This window comes from Neophocaena asiaeorientalis, unplaced genomic scaffold (assembly GCF_003031525.2).
Source record: "Neophocaena asiaeorientalis asiaeorientalis breed wild unplaced genomic scaffold, Neophocaena_asiaeorientalis_V1.1 scaffold268, whole genome shotgun sequence".
Classification (NCBI taxonomy): domain Eukaryota; kingdom Metazoa; phylum Chordata; class Mammalia; order Artiodactyla; family Phocoenidae; genus Neophocaena; species Neophocaena asiaeorientalis.
Window position 1 is genome coordinate 3,360,387 of NW_020173979.1, and position 20,341 is coordinate 3,380,727.

The 20,341-nt window shown below is 39.8% G+C and overlaps 1 protein-coding gene across 5 annotated transcripts in view; it reads left to right on the plus strand.

Moving 5' to 3' along the window:
• The first annotated feature begins 823 nt into the window (after positions 1 to 823).
• Positions 824 to 20,341, plus strand: part of FBXW11 (F-box and WD repeat domain containing 11) — a 129,547-nt gene continuing 110,029 nt past the window's right edge. The window contains exons 1-2 of one of the 5 annotated variants that reach the window (XM_024753354.1): positions 830 to 1,089; positions 9,906 to 10,067. Coding sequence is in view for 4 of the 5 variants with exons in the window: in XM_024753351.1 (XP_024609119.1) it covers positions 1,045 to 1,089 (45 nt within the window). In the remaining variant the exon portion in view is untranslated. Of the gene's footprint in view, positions 1,090 to 9,905; positions 10,068 to 20,341 lie in introns of all 5 variants that reach the window. The other 4 variants (XM_024753351.1, XM_024753352.1, XM_024753353.1 and 1 more) reach the window with 4 other exon arrangements.

The following is a 20,341-nucleotide window of genomic DNA, read 5'->3' on the forward strand; positions in this document are numbered from 1 at the left end:
TTCACCAGAAGGAGTCTCCAGATCTCCAGCTGTGTTCCTTCTTAGCACCTATCACTCTTGTGGTTAATGCCTGTCTTCTCCCCGCCACCCCCACTAGAATTAAGCTCCATAAGAAGAGAGCCCTTGTCTGTAAGGTTCAGAGCTGATTCCCAGTGCCTAGACTGGTACCCAGCAGAGGCTGGAAGTTTAAAAACACATTTTCTGAACAAATGAATAAGAGGAGCTCAATATACACAGGCTCCCTTTCACCTCTCAGCTCCTCCCAGTACGTGGTGCATACAGACCATAAACCTCTTCCCCAACTAAATTTCCAAACCCCTCCCTCCCGGGACGCCCATACTCTCAGAGCTTTGCCCGAACTTCTCTCCTTCGCTGGCCCCCTCCCACACCTGAGCCCCAAAACCATCCCCTCCGAAAGTATCTAGAACCCACCTGTCGCCGACACCTCACTCTACCATAGACGACAGCGCACCACCCGCTCCGCTACCTAGGCGTCCTGGGCCCCGCAGACACCGACCGCGCATGTGCGGAAATCAGTCGCGCACGCAGGATATCTGTCAAGCGAAGAGTTGCCTCCGAGTTTCCGTCCGGGTCTGGGTAGCCTTGGGCTGCCAGGAAGTCAGGAGAAACTAGCCGGAAAGAGAACCCGAGCGCAGGGCTTTCTGGGACATGTAGTCGTATCGCTCCCGAGGCCCCACCTTGAGGCACCCCTTAATTCTTTAGGTCCGCACGTCTCGCATTCACAGTCCAGTGCTACTTTCGGCTCAGAATTCAGCTTCGAGCTGTCAGGAGAGATTGGCCTGGTGTCGGCTTCTCGTTCCCACAACGCTCTACAGGGCCTGCGGCGCCTGCTGGGAGCTGTAGTCCTAGCTCTGCGTACTGCGTTCGCCGAGGGGGAGGGCGGAGCTGCCGGCGGCCCGGGCGGGCTGGCAGCTAGAGTGGGTGCGATAACCGCCTCCGCCTCTGCCGCCTCCGCCGTCGCCTCCTCCGCCCGGGCTGTTCGCTGCTGCGCGGGGAGAGCGAGGCGGGGCCGCCGGGGCCGCCATGGAGCCCGATTCGGTGATTGAGGACAAGACCATCGAGCTCATGGTGAGTGCGGGCCGTTGGACCGTCCGTTCTTCCGTCCGTCCGGCTCCGGGCGGGCCTGCCCACCTCCCGCGCGAGGTCGGCCCTGACCCTTCTTCGCTGCCTCGGCCGGGACCTGGGCCCCCCGCCTTCCCTGGCCTCCGGCCCGGCGCGGTTTCTCCGGATCCCTCGAGATTTCAGGCCGGACCTGGCCCGGCCCCCTCCATGCCCCTCGTTTTTCCTCCCTCCCCCTCGTTTTTCCTCCCTCCCTTCCTCCTGTCTCTTGGCCCATGTCTCGAACGACCCTCGCTCGCTTATGCTGTGGCCTTAGCTCGCACTAGCTCTAGCATCTCATTCCCCCCTTAGAAGGGATTTTTTTCTTTCTTTCTTTTTTTCTCTGTTTCTCCGGTCCAGGCCTGCATCGCTCTTGCAAGCCCCACTCAGGCCGAGTGAGATGCTGATGGGAGAGGGTACCGAGAAGATCGGTTAGGGCCTCGGCCTCCGCGTCCTACAAGGGGTCCCAGCACCCTGTCTTCAACCTAGGGCTGTGAGGATGCCGGCACAGGCCCTACAGGGGTGGAGGTGGAGAGCTCTTGGATTTGAAGATGTGGCCGATAAGGGGCCTCTTTCCCGGCCCCCTGTGGTGTCCGGCTTCTCGGACAAAGGGTTTCTTACTCGGCCGAGAGGGATGTTTGCATAGCAAGGCCCCAGGTACTCTGGATTCCATCTCCCAGGAAAGAGAAACTGTAACTTCACGTTTTCCAAAGCTGCTTTGGGAAATTGGGGAGGAGGGGGGAGGGGTTGTCCTCGTCACTGCCGCCAGTTCTTTCTTCTAGAAAAAGGGGGAGGGGGGGTGTCCTAGGGCCCTGGGGCGGCGATCACTCTTCTGTTAGAAACCTTTGGTAGCTAGGCCAAACTTCCTGGCCCCGCGAACACCCCAGCCCCCTTCCGCCTTAGGACTTTGAGTCAGAACGGGTTTTTAGAAACAGGACCACGAGAGAGTGGCTAGTAGAAATGAAGAATTTCCTACTTGGTGGATGATTTGGTGGAAGAAGTAAAATATGGCAATTTGAGCGTTAGGGAAATCAAACTGGGCTCCGGAGAGTTGGGAGGGGGAAGTCTTTGCCTCAGCAAACGGACATGCTCAGGTTTTCCTCCTGTGGAAACCTTGACAGTTTCTTTGTATCTCTCCTAACACAGTAACAACTTCTACCCCAGGGTTGAGAGGAAAGGTGAAAGACTCTACTTAACACAGCAAAATGTTTTCCTAGCCAGATTTTCTCCAGTGTGAAAATGTTTATTGAGTCAGTGATTCCACTGGGTAGGGTCGGTGACATCAGAGCCACTTCCCCCATTTAATGCTATAAATAATAAATGGTGACACTGAAAGTCTGTTGGATAGCTGCATGGTTTCTGTGGATGATGGTATCTGGGGAGTTGAGATGCATGTTTTAAAAATGGAAGTACAGTAGCATAAATACAGAGGCAGCTTAATATTTGCTGTCCTTTGCATAATTCACTAGACTTCTCCAGCAGTTTTGAAAACTAGAGGGAAAAAAAGCTCTGGTAGTTTCTGATGTGTGTGTGTGTGTGTGTGTGTGTGTGTGTGTGTATGTGCACGTATGGCTGCTTTCTAAGGGATACTGATACTTATGAGTTTTTGATGTTCATTTATTAAGTAATTTTTCCTTTCAGTACAATTTATCAAACTTTTGAGGTCAAGCCTTTGATATTCTTCAAATTTTGTATGGGGTTATTTTGGTAAAATATCTTAATTGGAGTTACATACATAGTACATATTCTTATGTGTGTATAATACATGTACTTACAACAGGAGGAGTACTGCATAGCAAAAAATTGTAACTTGGTACCTCTTTGAAATTGGCTGTTCAGTGCTCCTTCCATTTCCATTCATTTAAAAAATAACTAGGGACTTCCCTGGTGGTCCAGTGGTTAGGACTCAGTGCTTTCACTGCCGAGGGCCCTGGTTTGATCCCTGGTCAGGGAACTAAGATCCCACAAACTGCACCGTGTGGCCTAAATAAATAAATAGTATTTGTTTGCAAAAGAATTAGAGTAAGTACAGTGTAATCCATTTAATGTCTTTGAGTGGATGTAGAAAAAAATTTCTGGCCTAAATATACTAGCATCCAGTGCTCATAAGTTTTGATTTTACATGATTGCACTTGTCTGTGACCTGAAAAGATATTTCAGCCTTTTCAAGGACGTTATAAACTGGGATTCTTAGAAAATTTAACAAAGTAGTTCTCTAGATCAATTTTACAATGGCTTTTTATAAACGGATTTTTATATTCCCTCAAAGGGCTACCAGTTAAGCAGTTAAGACTCTTAGGCAACTCTTTTCCTAAACATATATGTATTTATTTTAGTGTAGTTGATAGCACAGGTACTTAACAACTGATTTACTAAATCCAGGATCAGATGTAGGAATGATAATGCCTTGAAATCTAATTGAATGTGGCTTTTCTGTATTCACTGCGTTTTAATTAGAGTTTGCAGAACTAGGTTAAAAACATTTACATTTCAAAATAACATGATGAAAGGAGGGGGAGGGGTTAAACTGATGGTATTTTGAAAGCCTAAAGCATGAAATATTTTTAGAATTTTATGAGTCAGCTTCAGTACTCAAATATTTGTGATTGTGCTGCCTGTACCAGTTCGGTACTTAATGGTTAACAGGATAACTTTCATTTGATATTCCAGAGCTTGCTGTTTCAAAGAAAGGAAACAGTTCTTGGGTTTCACCAATTTCTTAATCTTCATTCCTCTACTTTCTTTGATTTTGATTCTTTCTTTTTTTCTTGCAGTTTTTTAGTTTACTAGGAAGTAAAACTGGTGATAGCAGAATAATTAAATCTTCAAAATATAACCCCCATTGTGACTCCTACCCCTGCCTGTGGCCAGGTCCACAAAAAGTGCTTCTGCAGCTGACCTACCTCGTAGGATTCAGTCTTTAATATAGGCTATAAACTCTTGATCGAGCCAACTGAATTTACGATTGCTGATAGTGAATAATTTAACCACTAAATGGCTTTCATGGCTTGATGTGGGCCCAGTACTGTTCCTAGTTTGTGGGACTGTTTTTCAAACTTCTGACTTTGGTAAAATTAGCTTTATTATTAATGAGGTAGAAAAGTAGTAATCCATTTGGAAATATACAAAAGTTCACCAGACTTTGTCTAGTGTGGTGGACTTCACCGGAAAGAATGAAACCTGTGCATTGTGTATCACATGATATTTAACACTTGAGTTAGAAGTAGTATGAGTTTATGTTCAGGCACTTATTACTAGAAAGCACTCACATAGCTGCTAATTGGAAAAAGATGGTTAGTCTTTCCTATTAGAAGATAGCAGAAGTTAATGTTAAAAGTTTGGGAAAGATAATCCTGCTTCCTCTGTGGGTGTGAGCGTACCCCTTCCCCCCTTTACACAAGTAATGGGTAGTTTATACTCTGTTGTTAGCCTCTGAATGGTTCGCCTCTTTGCTAAGTGACCTTAAGTGAGTCATTCCCCTCTGTGTTATCTCTAAATGGCTATATTACTTGTCGAATGTAGTGATACAGGTAAAATATATTGGATCTTATTAAGAAGCTGTAATATCAAATCTATTTTTAGAGCTATTGAAGTACAAACAGGCCACAAGGCCAAGGAGATGAAAGAAACTAAGTGATGTTATTAGAAATATTTATCTTTTTATCTTTTTGTGTCCCCCCACCCGCCTTGTCATTGGCTTTCTGAGTGGAATAAGTGGGATTGTTTAGTGACTCCTTTAAGAAATTGGGTCTTACTTTGTCACCGTCACTTACCCTCATCTGCCACTAGCCATGTGTTGATTTACCAAATGCAGATAAAGTAGAAGTTTAAGTAGGGTCCAAATGAAATAAATCACGTGCATATGCATGGACCTCACTGACCTGCCTCAAGAGGCTGTGGCTCAAATATTATCAATTTTTACTCCTGATTTTGGAGTAGGTTAGATGTCCTTTCAGATTTGACAAGGGTAAACATAATCCTGCTCACAAGTCTTGCCACTCTTTGGCCCCTGACTGCTGTCCCCTGAAAACTGCGAGTTCTGTATAGCACAGAAGAATCGCTAACCCATTACATAGGTTTACAGGACAGCACATGTATTTCTCTGAGTAGTACTCTTTGGTTCTATGAATTCTAGAAACAAACTTTTCTGTGCTGTGAGGTACCTGGGATCTTGGCTTCCATCTGGTGATATTTACAGTTTAACGGAAAGAAAGCATTTCAAGTCCTAGTAATTCAAATTCCAGCCTCTCTCCAGCTTTTTCTTCTCACATTCCTCACTTATTCTATATTCCAGCCAAAGCGTGGGGATCTGTGGTTCTTCAGATTCTGCTCACTGTTTCCTTTGTCAGCACTGATATGAACTGACCTAAACCCATGTATTTAAGGCTACGGATGTTTATGGGAAGGACCTAATAGTTGGTGCTCTGGCCAAATTGCTTTAGGTCAGATCTCAACAATCCTCTCTTCCACCTATGCTGGTAAAGTACTATCCCCTCAGAACACAGTTTAGATGCCTTCTCTTTTTGATGTCAGTTTATATTATGGTGGCAGATACCATTTTGGTTTTTTATCTGTAGCACTGCCTATATGATAATCGTCGTTAAATGAATGAGTTCTGACACTTTATCTTGTGGCAGTGAACATCTTCTGGGCTTGTATTATAGTTTCCTGTTTGTGTCCCCTATTAAATGATAAACTCCTCACAGTGCCTCTTGTAGTAGGTGTTCAGTAAATGTTGAGTTGAACTTTCCTGTTGATTGCATGTATTATTGCTGTCTGCCTGTATCTTAGCCATCTTCTTTTCTGGAAATTCTCACCTATATCACTAGTTCTTATGATAATTTGTTCCTAACTCTTATGGGACTTATCAGACCTTCCTGTGTATCATAAAAGTTTGATCATGCCTAAGCTTCTCTTCCAGAGGCTGTATCTGATTGTCCTTTGAATCCTTCACTACACTTCACACTTGGGTGTGCAGTAGGTATTGATTTAAATTAACGTCAGTTTTTTTTCCATGCTGTGAAAACTTTTTAAGATTTCCTTTTGGTGCTTCCCTGGTGGCGCAGTGGTTGAGAGTCCGCCTGCCGATGCAGGGGACACGGGTTCGTGCCCCGGTCCGGGAGGATCCCACATGCCGCAGAGCAGCTGGGACCGTGAGCTGTGGCCGCTGAGCGTGCGCGTCCGGAGCCTGTGCTCTGCGACGGGAGAGGCCGCAACAGTGAGAGGCCCGCGTACCGCAAAAAAAAAAAAAAAAAAAAAAAGATTTCCTTTTGATAATCTTAAGACAAAGGTGGAGATGGATAGACGAGAAAGACTGCTAAGGGGAAAAGGAAGGTGGGATGTGGTACACAGACATTCATAGACATTTTAACCATTATTTACAGACTTTTATACACATACAGATTGATTTATATACATCCTAGAGAGTGGTTGATAGAAGGACTGAGAAAACCAAACTCCTTTTATATCTGTTGACGTGAACTTGCCAAACAGTCGATAAGTTCTAAGGATCCTGTGACCTTAGAGAAGCGTGATTTAGCATAAAGGGCGTGGACTCTAGAGTGAAACACCTGAGTTTGTATCTTAGCTGTCACTTGCTGGCTGTGTGACCTTAAGAACGTTAACGTTTAAACTCTGGTATGATTTCATTATGTATAAAAATAAGAAAATGTAGGTATTGCTGCTGGGAGGATTATGAGAGATGCATGTGAAAGGACCTTGCAAAGACTTGGCTCTCAGCAACTACCTGCCAAGCTAACTCTCCCCACAAGTACAGGGACCATATATTGTAAAGCAAAATCAAGACAGATGATGTGAGGAAGGTTTTAAATTTTCCCCCCTGATTTGTGTGTGTATTTAATTGTGAAGCTTTACAGAGGCCTAAAATTCAGTTGCTTTTAGCCATACATTTAACGAGGCATCTTTGGAGGAGATGATGAAATCATACAGAATAAGTACTGTCTTGGAAATCTGGGAAGTACTGTTACAATTAGCCATAATTAGACTTGTACTCTACCTGTGGAGAGAACCCACTTAACCCTGTTTTAGGTATCCTGGTAGAAAGAGACTGGTAATTGTTCATATTAACATTGAGCACTGTGATTTATGTTTGATCAATTTAGTTTCACCAAGGAAATTAGGATTTTCAAATTCTTATTCTTGTTTTAGCAAAGCTGGTGATTTTGACCTTTAACAGAATAAGTGGTGACTATCCTACAAGATTTCCTCCTGAGTTGTATTGTTGTTCATTGAATTAGTTGAGAAAAGGGGAAAAACCTGTTGGTCAAGAAAGTGCTTGTTACCCTCAGTTCAGTTTCTGCTGATCGCAATTGCCTCACAGGAAGCTTGTCTTTGTAGGCAAATGAGAGACCAGCCAGGAAGACCTGACAGTCCAGTAGGGTATCTCTAACCTGGATCTTATTATTGTTTTAACAAAATTCAAAGATTGCAGAGTTCAGTGATGTCAGCAGGAAACATTATTTAGGAAATTCCCTCTCAGGCTTAGTCAACAATGAAGACCTTCACAGAATGGAAAGCAGTGAAGTAGAAACAGTGAGACATTAACATGTAAATTGAAAAAGATGACCGAGTAGAGAGATGGGCAAATACCAAAGTACAATGAATATAGGAAACCATTCTCTAATAACAAACCTCTGATCCACAGAAGAAAAAGAAAAATGAGAGCTCTGCTGTTAAGAAAAAGGAACCTGAGTATTTTTTTTTTTTTTGAGAGTTAAATTCAGAACACTTAACCAGTTTTGGGAACTAATAATAAAATATGTTTTGGTTCTGTGAAATGATTGCTTAGGAGACTCAGAGAGAAAGGGGCAGGGGACAGGAAGCAGTCAGTCCTTACGTTCCTGGTCTGGCATCTATTAATCTTTGTTTCTCTAGCATAAGGCCTGCCACCAATTAGGCATTCAGTAAATGTTTATTTGAAGGGAAGGGGGGAAAATTAACTCACTAATACAAGAAAAAGCCCTGACAACGCAAGAGGTTCAGAAGTGAGTCCGTTAGTCAAATTGTTGTGGCTGTGTTTTGCTATAATTGTTCAGCATTTTGGTTATAGCAGTGAGTTATACTTTGAAAAGCAGAGTGTATTGCTCTAGCAGTTAACTGCTAGCCCACTAGCAGCTTTTGTCAAAATTGGGTTTTTAGTTTATTCTTAGGCTCTAGAGTAATGAGAAGAGCTTGAGCAATTATTCTTTGCTTGTGATTTTACTCAAATAATGCCTTTAAGTTGAGGGTATTAAGATATTTCCACCCGTTTGTTATGAAGAGATTAATCTTAGACTTGTACTTCAGTCAGTCACCTCAGTTGCTTTGCCTGTAACATGAAAAATCAGAACATCTTTAGTCTTTGCCTGTGGACTATTTATTGATCTTGGAATTTAAAAATTCCTTGGCTTCAACTGGGTTTGGGATTCTTTGTCACAGACACATCTTTGCTGCTAAACACAGAGTCTACTTGGGCAACGTTATAATGTGTTTTGTTATAAAATTAATATTGTGGGCCTTAGAATTGCATGGCCTTTTGTTACTGAAATGCTTTTAAGTGGCTAGATCAGGGGAGTCAGCCCTTTCAAGATGGCTCAACAAGTTCAGTTGTATTTTAGTTCAGCTAGGCTGAAATACTTAACTCTTCGGTACTTTTGTAGTTCTCCCTTCTGACGTCAGTTAGCTTAAAGCTTGGTTTCTAATGCCCCAGGAATCATGGTCTTTCTGATCCATGGACTGTGGACTTGGGACGCCACAGTATTCTGTGAAAAGGGCATGGGCTCTACCACCTAGTAGATATGGGACTGTGGACAAGTTATTTCTTCTCATATTTTTTGAGAATTAAATATGAGTAATGAATGTAAAAGGCCTGGCCCATTAGTAACCCTTCAATAAAGGTAGGTATTATAATTACTGCCGGAACATTTTGGCAGTAGTGTGACAGTTGAGGAAGTAGCAAATTTATGTGCAGGCAGCTTCACAGTCTTTGGATTTTTAAGTTTTTATCTATGTCATCCTGTTGAATGTCTTTTTCTCTCTCCCTTGTAGTTTGTTTAGAGTTTACAGTCTAATGGAAGAGTTGGTATGGTAATAAAAGAATGTTGATATAATGTGGAGTGGGCTTATGTATTTAAAGGTGTTATCTAGTAAATTGTTTATTAGTGTTTATTATTTTCCCTAATTTACCCAGTGACTGGCCATTGTGGGGGATTGGCCTTTATTGAGTCAGAAGTTTACTCTTAAAGTTATGTCACATGTCTTTAAATGTCCTGTATTTCAGCTGAGGGTGGAAGATTTGAGAGATGTGAAGATTTGATTTCTTATATATGGCAAACCAAAAGATTTCTTGTTAGGTGCTTAAATACATATTTTGATTGGGAGACATTTGAGCCCTCCTATATTAACTTTGGCTGACAAAGTTTCTGTAATAGTAGAGGAGCTGTCTTAGAAAATGGATAAAATTCATTGTAGCTGAATGATCTGGGACAATTTATGTGCATAATAGAAGAAATTTTTATCATGCATTTGGAAATTGCATGATATTTATCATGAACAAATAATAGTATTAGAGATGTTTCCTTCTTTGTTATGTAGAATTTCTTATCCTTCTCTCAACACAGAGATGAGCAGTGCTACTACAGACCTTTTATACCAAATAGATGACTCAAGGGTTGTAACTCTTTCTGTGCTTCAGATCCACCACTCCATTGACCCTTCCATTTCTTGGTGGCTGTCCTTTGCCGCTGGTGCCATGGTGGGTGTATGGATTGCTTTCTGTCTTTCAACAGTTACCGAAGTGCATGTTTGGGATTTTGTTGAAGAAAGCTGGATACAGTAAGCGGAAAGAATCTTGGAAGCTGCTTGACTGCTGTCTTTTCTCAGACTAGTCTGAAAGGGAATACCCCCATTCATTCTGGATTGGTGGATCTGAAGTACAAAATATTGTCCAGGTAAGCAATTACCCTGTATTGTTTTGTTATGTAGAACTCAACTCACTGAGAGAAACTTAAAATTTCTTTACTTTTTTCCATTATAATAGAGAAAGAAGAAATGTTAGACATTTATTCATAGTGTTCATGTTTGGGTGTGGTTTAGTGAAGGTATTTGCTAGTAAAAACTTTGTTTCAGTGTAAGAAATGCAGTTATTTTTATTAAATAGGCCCAAAAGTTTTGTAGTCATAGCCTAACAGGCAATACAGTACAGTAAACAAGGGACATTTGTTTGAGGAATAGGTTATAAACTATGGAAAGCAAATGACAATTTTGTGGCATTATCTCATGATTTGTAGTTATTACCTGGTCAGAATAATTTTTGTATTTACCATGTAAAGTAGTGGTCTTTTATTCTTAGGACTCCTGGAGGGTCTTCTCAGGATGATGTACTTACTGTAGCTGCTGTTTACTGGGCATCTACTAAGTGCCAGGCACTATTGTAAGCTCTTTACATATATTTCTTATTTAGTTGGCACCTGCTTTACGTGTATATTACAGATTGTAAAATGAAGCTCATGAGCATTAAGTACAATTTGCCCAGGGTCATACAGCTAGTACATGGCAAGGCCAAGCTTAAGCTTGAGCCTGTGTACCTCCAGAGCTCTGGCTCTTTCCATCTGACTACATTTGCTGAAGTTTGTACTTCAACTTCAGGATTTTCATATTGTCTATATACTGTTAGAGTAAGATGCGGTTTTCTACAGTGGGTTTTCACTTGGAGAACACATGATGGATCGTTGTTTGGCATGGTATCTTAATTGTATCTGGTGTTCTCCCTTCTTAATGAAAAGATTAGAAGATCTTTAGTCAGTCACCAAGTGAACCTAAAGGTAACTTAGGAAGTATAAGAGAGGCTATACATTTGCATGTCAAAATGTGTTTTATACAGGGAAGTATCATTTGGTCTAGTGAACTCAAACCTGTATCTTCTCAGTTCCTCCTTACTTTTTATTGGTTATTTAAATAGCTCAGTAGCTTATTATGTAGACTTCTTTTTTTTTTTTAACAGTGACATTCTTAGCATGTTTTTTTAAAAATATTTATTTATTTATTTGGCTGCGCCGGGTCTTAGTTGCGGCACGCGTGATCTTCATTGCAGTATGCAGGCTCTTTAGTTGCGGCATGTGGACTCTTCTAGTTGCGGCATGTGGGCTCTTCTAGTTGCAGCATGTGGGATCTAGTTCCCTGACCAGGGATGGAACTTGGGCCCTCTGCTTGGGAGCATGGAGTCTTAACCACTGGACCACCAGGGAAGTCCCTATGTAGACTTCTTTTGGTCTGTGGTTTATCAGCCTTACAAGTTAGACATTGTCAGGCAACTCATGACTTTTTCTGGTATTTAATCACTCCAGATTACCCATTTCCTTTACCTTTCAAAAAAAAAAAAACAACCTTTTTATCATAGGCTGACACTCTGGCTTTGTGATCCATGTTTTACTTTTTATATTTGTTAGTATTTCTTCTAGTTGAGCATTTTTCACGCTTGTCACGTGAAGAGCTCTCAGGGTGGTGGTAGTAGGAAAAGTAGTAGTAGTTTACACTTAATGGGCAGTTACTCTGTATTGAGCACAATTCTGAACACTCTACATGTATAAACTCATTTTCATAAGTGACCCAATGATGTAGGTACCCTTATTTCCACTTTAGTTATGAGGAAACTGAAGGATAGAGTAGTTAAGGAACATGTTCAAGGTCACACATCTAGTAAGAGACATAGATGAGACATGAATCTAAGCAGTTTAGTTTCAGAGAATGTGCTTCTAATGTCTGTGCCTCAAGTTTAAAATACCATCCAGTGATAAAAAGAGGGGCAGAAATCCTGAAGACTAAAACTGTATTCTGATTTCAAAAAATCATTGCAAAGGGAAAGGAAACAATGGTTGCTGAGTATCTATTTCGTACCTTCTGTAGAAAATAGTCTAGATCTCAGATTCTGTGTTAGCCATCCAAGACTATCTCAGCCTGTTTCTCGGGAGGACTCACAGTAGGTTTAGTTTAAGGTTGTCTTCCAGAACAGTGCCGTCCAGTTAGAACTTTCTGGATAATGGAAATGTTCATTATCTGTGCTGTTCAATATGGTAGCCACTAGCCACTTGTGGCTATTTTGAAATGTGGCTCTATTAACTGAAGAACTGAATTTTAAATTTTAATTAATTTTAATAGCCACAAATACAGTTATAGAATTTACCTTCATCCTAGGTCTAGTCTTGGATTTAACACCCTTAGAAATCTGATCTTGTCAGCATGCTGAAAGCCAGCACCTTATCCCACGGTTAGACTTAAAGTCATTAACCAGCTGTGCAAGACTGATGTGTAAAGCCAGAATTCCAGTTTATTAATTTATAATGATATGTGCTTGTTGACATGATGAATATAAACTTTTCTGATAGGTAGACTTCCTTACTAGATCCTACTTAACATGCCAGTTTAAGTTTTTCAAATGAGAAGAGATATTTAGAGGAAACTGAAGACTCAAGCCAAATGACCGAAATATTCTTGTCCAGTGGGTAGACTTTACCTACCAGGTCAGATCATAGTCACGTGGTTTTGTTAGCATGGACTTGACCAGGGAAGTGACATTTGCTGGCCTGGGACTGAGACAACCTCATTCAGCTTTTACTTTAGGGATGGATGGTTTTTCTGTCTTCCTTCAGCTTCTCTGCTTGTTTTTACTTCCCAAATCCTTTTCTGATTACGGCATTCATTTTAAGCATGTTAATATTTATATTCAGCTTGAACGCACTCTTGTTTTTTAGGTCTGGGAAACTCCTTGTTTTCCTTAAGACACCTTTATCACTGTTAGGATCCATTTTGTGTTCATTTTTGACTCTCTTTAAGAAGGCAGTTGAATTTTCCTTGCTTCCCTAAGGCCTCTTTCTACTGAAACACACTTAATAGCTTATTTAATTTGGTCATATAGTGTGGGGTAGAATAGGAATATACTCATAAAAAATATGCCTGGTAGTACATTCTCTTTGCATTATGTCATGTTATTAAATGAGCTTGTGTTCGGGACTTGTTCTTGATCCTTCTGTTCTTAAAATAGAAAGAGTGATGTAACCAAATTTGCATTTTAAGAAGTTAACTTTTCAGGTGTCTGTAAGATGGATTGAAGAGACTCAAGGCAGGGAGACCAGTTCGTTCAAGTGTGCAATGATGAAGGCAAACCCAAAGCATTGACAGTGGGCATGGTGGAGATGGGGTGGGCTTAAAAGAGATGTAGGTGGCAGGACCTACCAAACTTGGGGATTGGTTATAGGAGAAAGAGATGGATGGAATATAGTATAGTTTTAGATTTTTGCCTTGGGCGCCAGAATGGTTGTTTGTTCTCTCTTCCAAGATAGGGAATACTAGAACAGACTCGGGGGAGTGGAGGGAGGAGAAAGAATGAGTTCAGTTTGTAGTGAATTTGAGTAGCCTATGGGTGAATCCTCTAAAAGGAGAAGTATCTAGTAGGAATACTGATCTGGCGCTCACCAGAGAGAGCAGGGATGGAAAGATTTGGGAGTTTTTATTTAGCTTCAGTGATAGCTAACTTTACTTATTGGAGTTAGTAGATAACTCAGAGTAAAGATTGAAGAATCTATATATCTGTATGGAAATGCTAATATAAAGGAATGGGCTACAGCTCAGATTATGAGATCATATGTGATGTCGCTCAAAAGGTGTTACTACTCTGTCCTTCTCACATTGAGCTGGGGATTGTTACAGCCTGTTCCCAATCAGCAAATTAGTCCATTATATTTGGATTGTGATATTTTTTTCCACTGTAGTGATTTGTTTAATTAATAGAGGTACTGTTTTTGAAATGTATTTTAGAAAGCACCATGTTGTCACTACACATCTTTCATACATTTATCAAATTCATTTCTTTACATCTGGTGACAAAAGCAAGGGAAAACTAACCTAAACAGTGAACATTCTGGACCAAACGTGAAATAGGGAATGGAAATTTGCTCTTCTCTCAGCCTGTCTCAATTCCTGAATGCTTCTCATCTAGCTGTGATGAGTGTGATTATGCTATTTTAAAGAAACATTTTTAACATCACAACATGAGGCCGAAGTACAAGCCAGCTGTTTAATCTACTAGTCAGTTGAAGAAACAGCAAACTGTTCAAGTGCTGGTATGAAAATTAGCTGTGTAGGAATTATTGAGATGGTGTGTTGGTCCAGTGTGGCATATATTTAAGAGATTTTTAAGGCAGATTTTTACTATATGCTGTTTTCACCTTATGTACTGACTTCAGACCCTTATTCCCAGGTGTGCTATATAACTCCACTGTAATTAGGTTTTAGTAATGAAAGCATGGAGATGTGAAGACTTCATTACAGCTAAAGTCAATCAATACTTAACAAAAAACTTTCTTGAATACATTATATATGTCTATGGTACAAAATTCATAACGTGCAAAAAGGAGTACACAGTAAGGAAAAAAAAGTCTCACTTCTCTTTAGCTCCAGCTACTCAACCACATTCTTGTGTAGCTTTCATATATGTGTGTGTGTGCTGTACACATTATTCTGCACCTTGATTTTTTTTTATGTAAAATATGACATGGTCATCTTTCATATCAGTTTCCAAAGAACTCTCATGTTTTTTGAAGAGATAATTTAAAAGATGCATGCTGATTTATTATATGTGCCATAATTTGTGAAACCAGTCTGGGCTGTTACAGATAGAGGCTATTTCCAGTCTTTTGCTGTTATACATAATGCTGTAAAAAATAACTTGACGTGTATGTCATTTCACATGTGGAGGAGTATATCTTCAGGACAGATTCCTGGGAGTGTCACTGGATAGGTGCTTTAAAAAATCTGATAGACATTGCCACGTTGTCCTCCAGTCACATGGCAACAATTTACACTCTCGCAGGCTTTGTTTGAGAGTACTCTTATTTCCTGACACTCTCAAGGTTTTACATTGGTTTTAAGCTGGTTGCTTTTAAAGTTGTTCTCTCTTTTCCCCCGTAACTTTTTATTATGAAGAATTTCATATATATAAAAGTTGGGGAAAAAAGCAGTACAACAAACACCTGTATACTCTCTCCACCTAGACTCAACAGTTGTTAACATTTTGCTGTATTTGGATCATTTCTCTGCTCCCCCCCTTGGTCGTCCCTTCGTCCGTTCCCTCCCTTCTTCCTCTGTCCCTCTCCTCCCCTTTCTGTCCTTCTCTCCCCAAATAAGTACCCTTTTTTGTTGTTAAACAATTTGGAAGTAAGTTGCAAACATGATACCCCATCCTCTAAACATTTCAGCATGTATCTCTTAAGATAGTCTCTCTCTAAAAGCAAGCGTACATACACACACACACCATGTATATAGTATACATCTCCTTATTGACCAAATATTAAATATAGTCATATGTATTTTATACATATATAAAGCCACAACAGTATTTTTATATCTAAGAAAATGAAAGTAATTCCATAATATAATAACAAATATTCAGTTCAATATTAAAAAAAACACCCCCTCTTTAAAAAAAAAAACCAAGTTCCAAATAAAACACACCTTTTGTATTTGGTTGTAGATGTCTTTTAAATTTCTTTTTGTTTTAACTGTCCCTCTGCCCTTTTCCCTCTCCTGGAATTGATTTTTTTTTTTTTTAAGAGTCCAGCTCAGTTAGTTGTCCTGTAGGGTGTGCAGCATTCTTCACTTGTCTGAATATTTCTTCATGGTGTTACTTAACTCGTTTCTCTAGCTCCTATACTTGCTGTAAACTGGAAATTATGTGAGAGGCTTGATTGCAGCCCATTTAATAAGAATGACAAGAATGCTTCATCATAGGTGAAGTGTACTTTGCATTGAGTCATGTCGGGAGGCACTTAATGACAGGTTATCCCATTATGAGCTATGCTAATTTTGATCCCTTGACTAAGGTGGCAGCAGCCAGATCTCTCCATTAAGGTACAGTTTTATCCCCTATTATTACAAAGGACTATGGGATAATATTTTGGCACCTTGTAAATATCCTGTTCCATGACAGCCTTTCACCCAGTGGTTTTAGCATCCTGAGCCTGAAATCCGTTATTGCAATGTAAGTTACAGAATTGTGGTTTTCTGTCATTTCGTCTATATTTGTTAGCTAGCATTCACAGAGGCCATCTCGTTTCTCCTCCTTCCTTTTGTGTATCACTGTATTCTCATGGATTTTATTTATTCACTGTGTTAACAGTCAATTACAATCTTTATTGCTGTTCAGATTTGGCTAATGAGAGCCCCTTCAAGATAGCTCCTGCTTCCTTTGTAACATGAGCCCATCAGTTTTGGTGTGTTTCTTGGTTTTCTACTTTTCCCTGCATATCAGGAATCAACCATTTCTCCAAGAAGCTCTGGTTCCTTTTAGTGGGGAATGGTGTTTAGAAACAGAATCAATACTGTTGGGTTGTTGTTGCTTCTAGACCTTTTCAGTGGCCAGACCTAAGACGTATATTTAAAATGAACCATGTGTTCATGTTAGTTCTGATTCAAACTTGATATTACAGGGATATTTTTCTGAACCTTGTTAGCCTTTTGATTTTCAAAATCTAAGGGATCATACTGTATAATGGCCGTCTATTTGAGGTACTAATTGTTATGCAAATAGGCAGATAAATAGCTTTATTCATTTATTATTAAGCATGTAATCGAACAGGTACTGTTTGGTAATGTGGGGAATACAGAACAGAATCAGATGTGTACCTTGCTTCCAGAATCTTACAGTCTTTTACGTAAAAAAGTATAGTTTAATGTGAGAACTGCTAAGGATCATGAGAGGTGGACATACGTTGTGTGGGAGCTAGAAAAGAAAGGAAATCTCATAAAGGAAATTTTTAAAAAGTTACCCTTCGGGGCTTGAGCAAAAATTAGACATGGATGTGGATGTGTTGGGGCAGAGGAGGGAGGGATATCATAGCAAAGGTAACCAAATGAACAGTAGCTGGGAGGCAGTGGTGTGTGTTGTCTGTTGGGAGTAAGTAGTTCTGTGGATTGTTGGAGTGTAGTTTGTGTGAAGGGATTGAGGTAGATAAATTTGTAAAGAGATTATAACCAAATCTTGGGTCATCCTTTAGGTCATAAGTTACAGACAAGTAGCCTGTAGATAGAGATCCATGGATGTATTTTATTTGATCTGCATAGATTTTTAAAAATTAGACATTTCGTATCAAAACAGTCTGGTTTTGCCTGAAAACTGGAGCTGAGTAGTGGCTGCCTTTTTGAGTCAAGTCTTGTACTTTCCTGGTCACCATAGCTCCTGTAAGGCCTTCTTTACTTTTGAGCTTGTCATCCCTGCAGGAGAGGAAGGGTGAGGGTAGTGGGTGTGGTTTGAGATGAGAGATGACCTGAAAGTTTGAGCAAAATCTGTGCTTTAGAAAGATCACTCTGGCAGTCAGTTTGGAGGATGCAGTGGAGCAGGGAGACCAATTAATAGACTGTTGTAATGTTCCAGGGAAGAAATCACAAGATAGTAACAGATGGTGTGGAAGAGGAGGAGATGAGACATTTTAAATGTAGAATGGGTAGATTGTATTGATAGATATGAGTATGTATGTGCATGTATTGAAGAGAATGTAAATCAGACTCTCTTAAAACACGAAGTCCTGTCTCTAAAAAGCTTTGCATTCATAAATCAGTTATGAATTAACTGATTGTGAATGAATTAATTATAGTTTCTGGAACTTAACCACATATTTTTTAATCTGTTGGTTAATTTTGGAAGACAGCAGTAATAGTTTCATGCGTTGCCACTGTGTTTAGTTTTGCAATATGCAAATAACGTGCTTCAACAAAGTCTAACTCTGACATGGCTTTATTTCTGAAAGTTTATAAAGTGAATATTTATATTATGATTTTAAAAGTCACTTTCCTTATAATTGTGGAGCTAAACTTTCAAGCAAAAATATTAACAATGCTAGTACTTATTTTCAGAATGTTGGCTGCTTGTATTTAATTTTCCCCACAATCTCTGCAAGAACTTAATCAAAAGGATAGTGAATCAACAAGGGACTGTACTGTAGACTTGAAATTACACCTTTATTAAAACCATATATACTGGTAATAATAAGTATTTTGGACATCTTCCCTGTCTGGTTAGGGCATGACCTTATCCAGTCCCATTTCCAGTGCCGTTACTCCAGATATTTAGTAGCACCACCAGCTCAGATAATCTGAGGGAGGTGGACATGAAGAACATGTAACTGAGTAGACTGGGAATGAGAGTGACTCACACTGACAGAGGCCACACCTGGATACTGTGTAAAAAGCATCCAGCTTCAAGGGATGAACAAAGATAAATTAAGGGCATTTGCATATATATATATATTTTTTTGCTTTTAACTTACATACAGTATAGAACACAAATATTAAGTGTACAGCTTAATGATTTTTTTTACATGTGTGTATACTACACTGTGTAACTACTACCCAAATCAAGATAGAAAACATGCTAGAGCCACTTGAGGGCTCTTTTGTCTGTGCCTCACCCAGTCAATAGACCCTCCCAAAGGTCTATTCTGGCCTCTTTTATTATAGGTTAGTTATGGCTGTTTTTGGATTTTATATAAATGGAGTTATACAGCATATATATGTACTCTTGTGTTCCCCCTCCCCCATTACTGTATCCGTGAAATTCATCCATTTTGTTGTGTATTTTTCCCTCCGTGCATTATTCCATTGTATATATAGTCCATGATTCATTTATTTTACTGTTGATAAATTAGTTGGTTTGTTTCCAATTTTTGGCTGTTATTATGAATAACACTTCTAAGGTGGACATAAACACTTGGTTCTCTCAGTTATAAAAACCCCAGAGTGGAATTACTGGGTTAGAGGATAGACATATGTTTAGTTTCAGTAGATTCTGCTAAATTGTTTTCCAAGCACTTATGACAATTTAGACACCTACCTGTAATGTGGAGAGTTCCAGTTATCTCTTGGCTTTGCCAATCCTTTTCATTTTAGCCATTCTGATGAGTGTGTACTGGTATCTATTTTGTAGTTTTGGGGTTTTTTTGTTTAATCAGCTTATTGATGTATAGTTTACATGCAATAAAATGTACTCATTTCAAGTATACTGTTTGAGTTTTGAAAACTATATATACTCATGTAACCACTACCACAATCAAGATATAGAACATTTCTACCAAAAAAAAACTTCCCTCATTACCCTGTGGAGTCCCCTCAACAGCATGCTCGGCCTCAGGTAACGTGCTTTCTATTACTGTAGATCAGTTGTGCGTGTTCTAGAATTTCATATAGGTGGGATGGGTGCAGCATGCGTATACTGCACGTACTCTTAGTCTGTTTGCCTTATTTTGCCTGACATGTTTTTGAGATGCATTCTTGTATCAGTTGTTTGTGCCTTTTCATTGCTTAGCAGTGTTACATTATACGAGTATACACAGTTTTGCTTATCCATTCGCCAGCTGATGAATATCTGGGTTGTTTCCAGTGTTTGGCTATTACGAATAAAGCTTGCGTGAACATTTGTGTTCAAGTTTTAGTTTGGACATTTCTTTTCTCCTGTGTATACCTAGGAGTGGAATTGCTGGGGTAGAGTGTAGATGTATGTTTAGTTTTTCAAGAAACTGCCAGATCTTTTCACAAAGAGGCTGTACATTCTTAGAGTTCCTCTGACCGTGTATGAGAATTCCAGTTGCTCTACATCCTCATCAGCACTTGACATTGTCATTCAGTTTTAGCCATTCTGATAGTTGTGAAATAGTATCTCATTGTGGTTTTATTTTACATTTCCCTAACGACTAATGATGTTGAGCATTTTTTTCTTGTGCCCATTGACCATTTAGCTATCTTGTTTAGAGAAATGCTTATTCAAATCTTTTGACCCTTTGAAAAAATTGAGTTGTCTTTTTACTTACTGATTTGTGGGAGTTCTTTATTATAGTCTGGAAACGAGTTCTTTGTCAGACATACATATTGCAGACACCTCCTGTTCTGTGGCTTGCATTTCCAATGTCTTAATATTGTCTTTTGGTGGGCAGAAGGTCTTCATAGTAATGAAGTCTAATGAATCAATTTTTTCTTACATAGTTACTAGTTTTTGTGTCCTGTTTATGAAATTTTTGCCTACTCTAAGGTCTTAAAGATACTCTGTGCCTTCTTCTAGAAGTGGTATGTTTTTACCATCTCAAAATAATTGTTTTTTATGGTTGAGATAGGGATCAAGATTCATTTTTACTTCCCATGGTTACCCAATTAGCCCAGTACTGTTATTTACACATATGTTAAA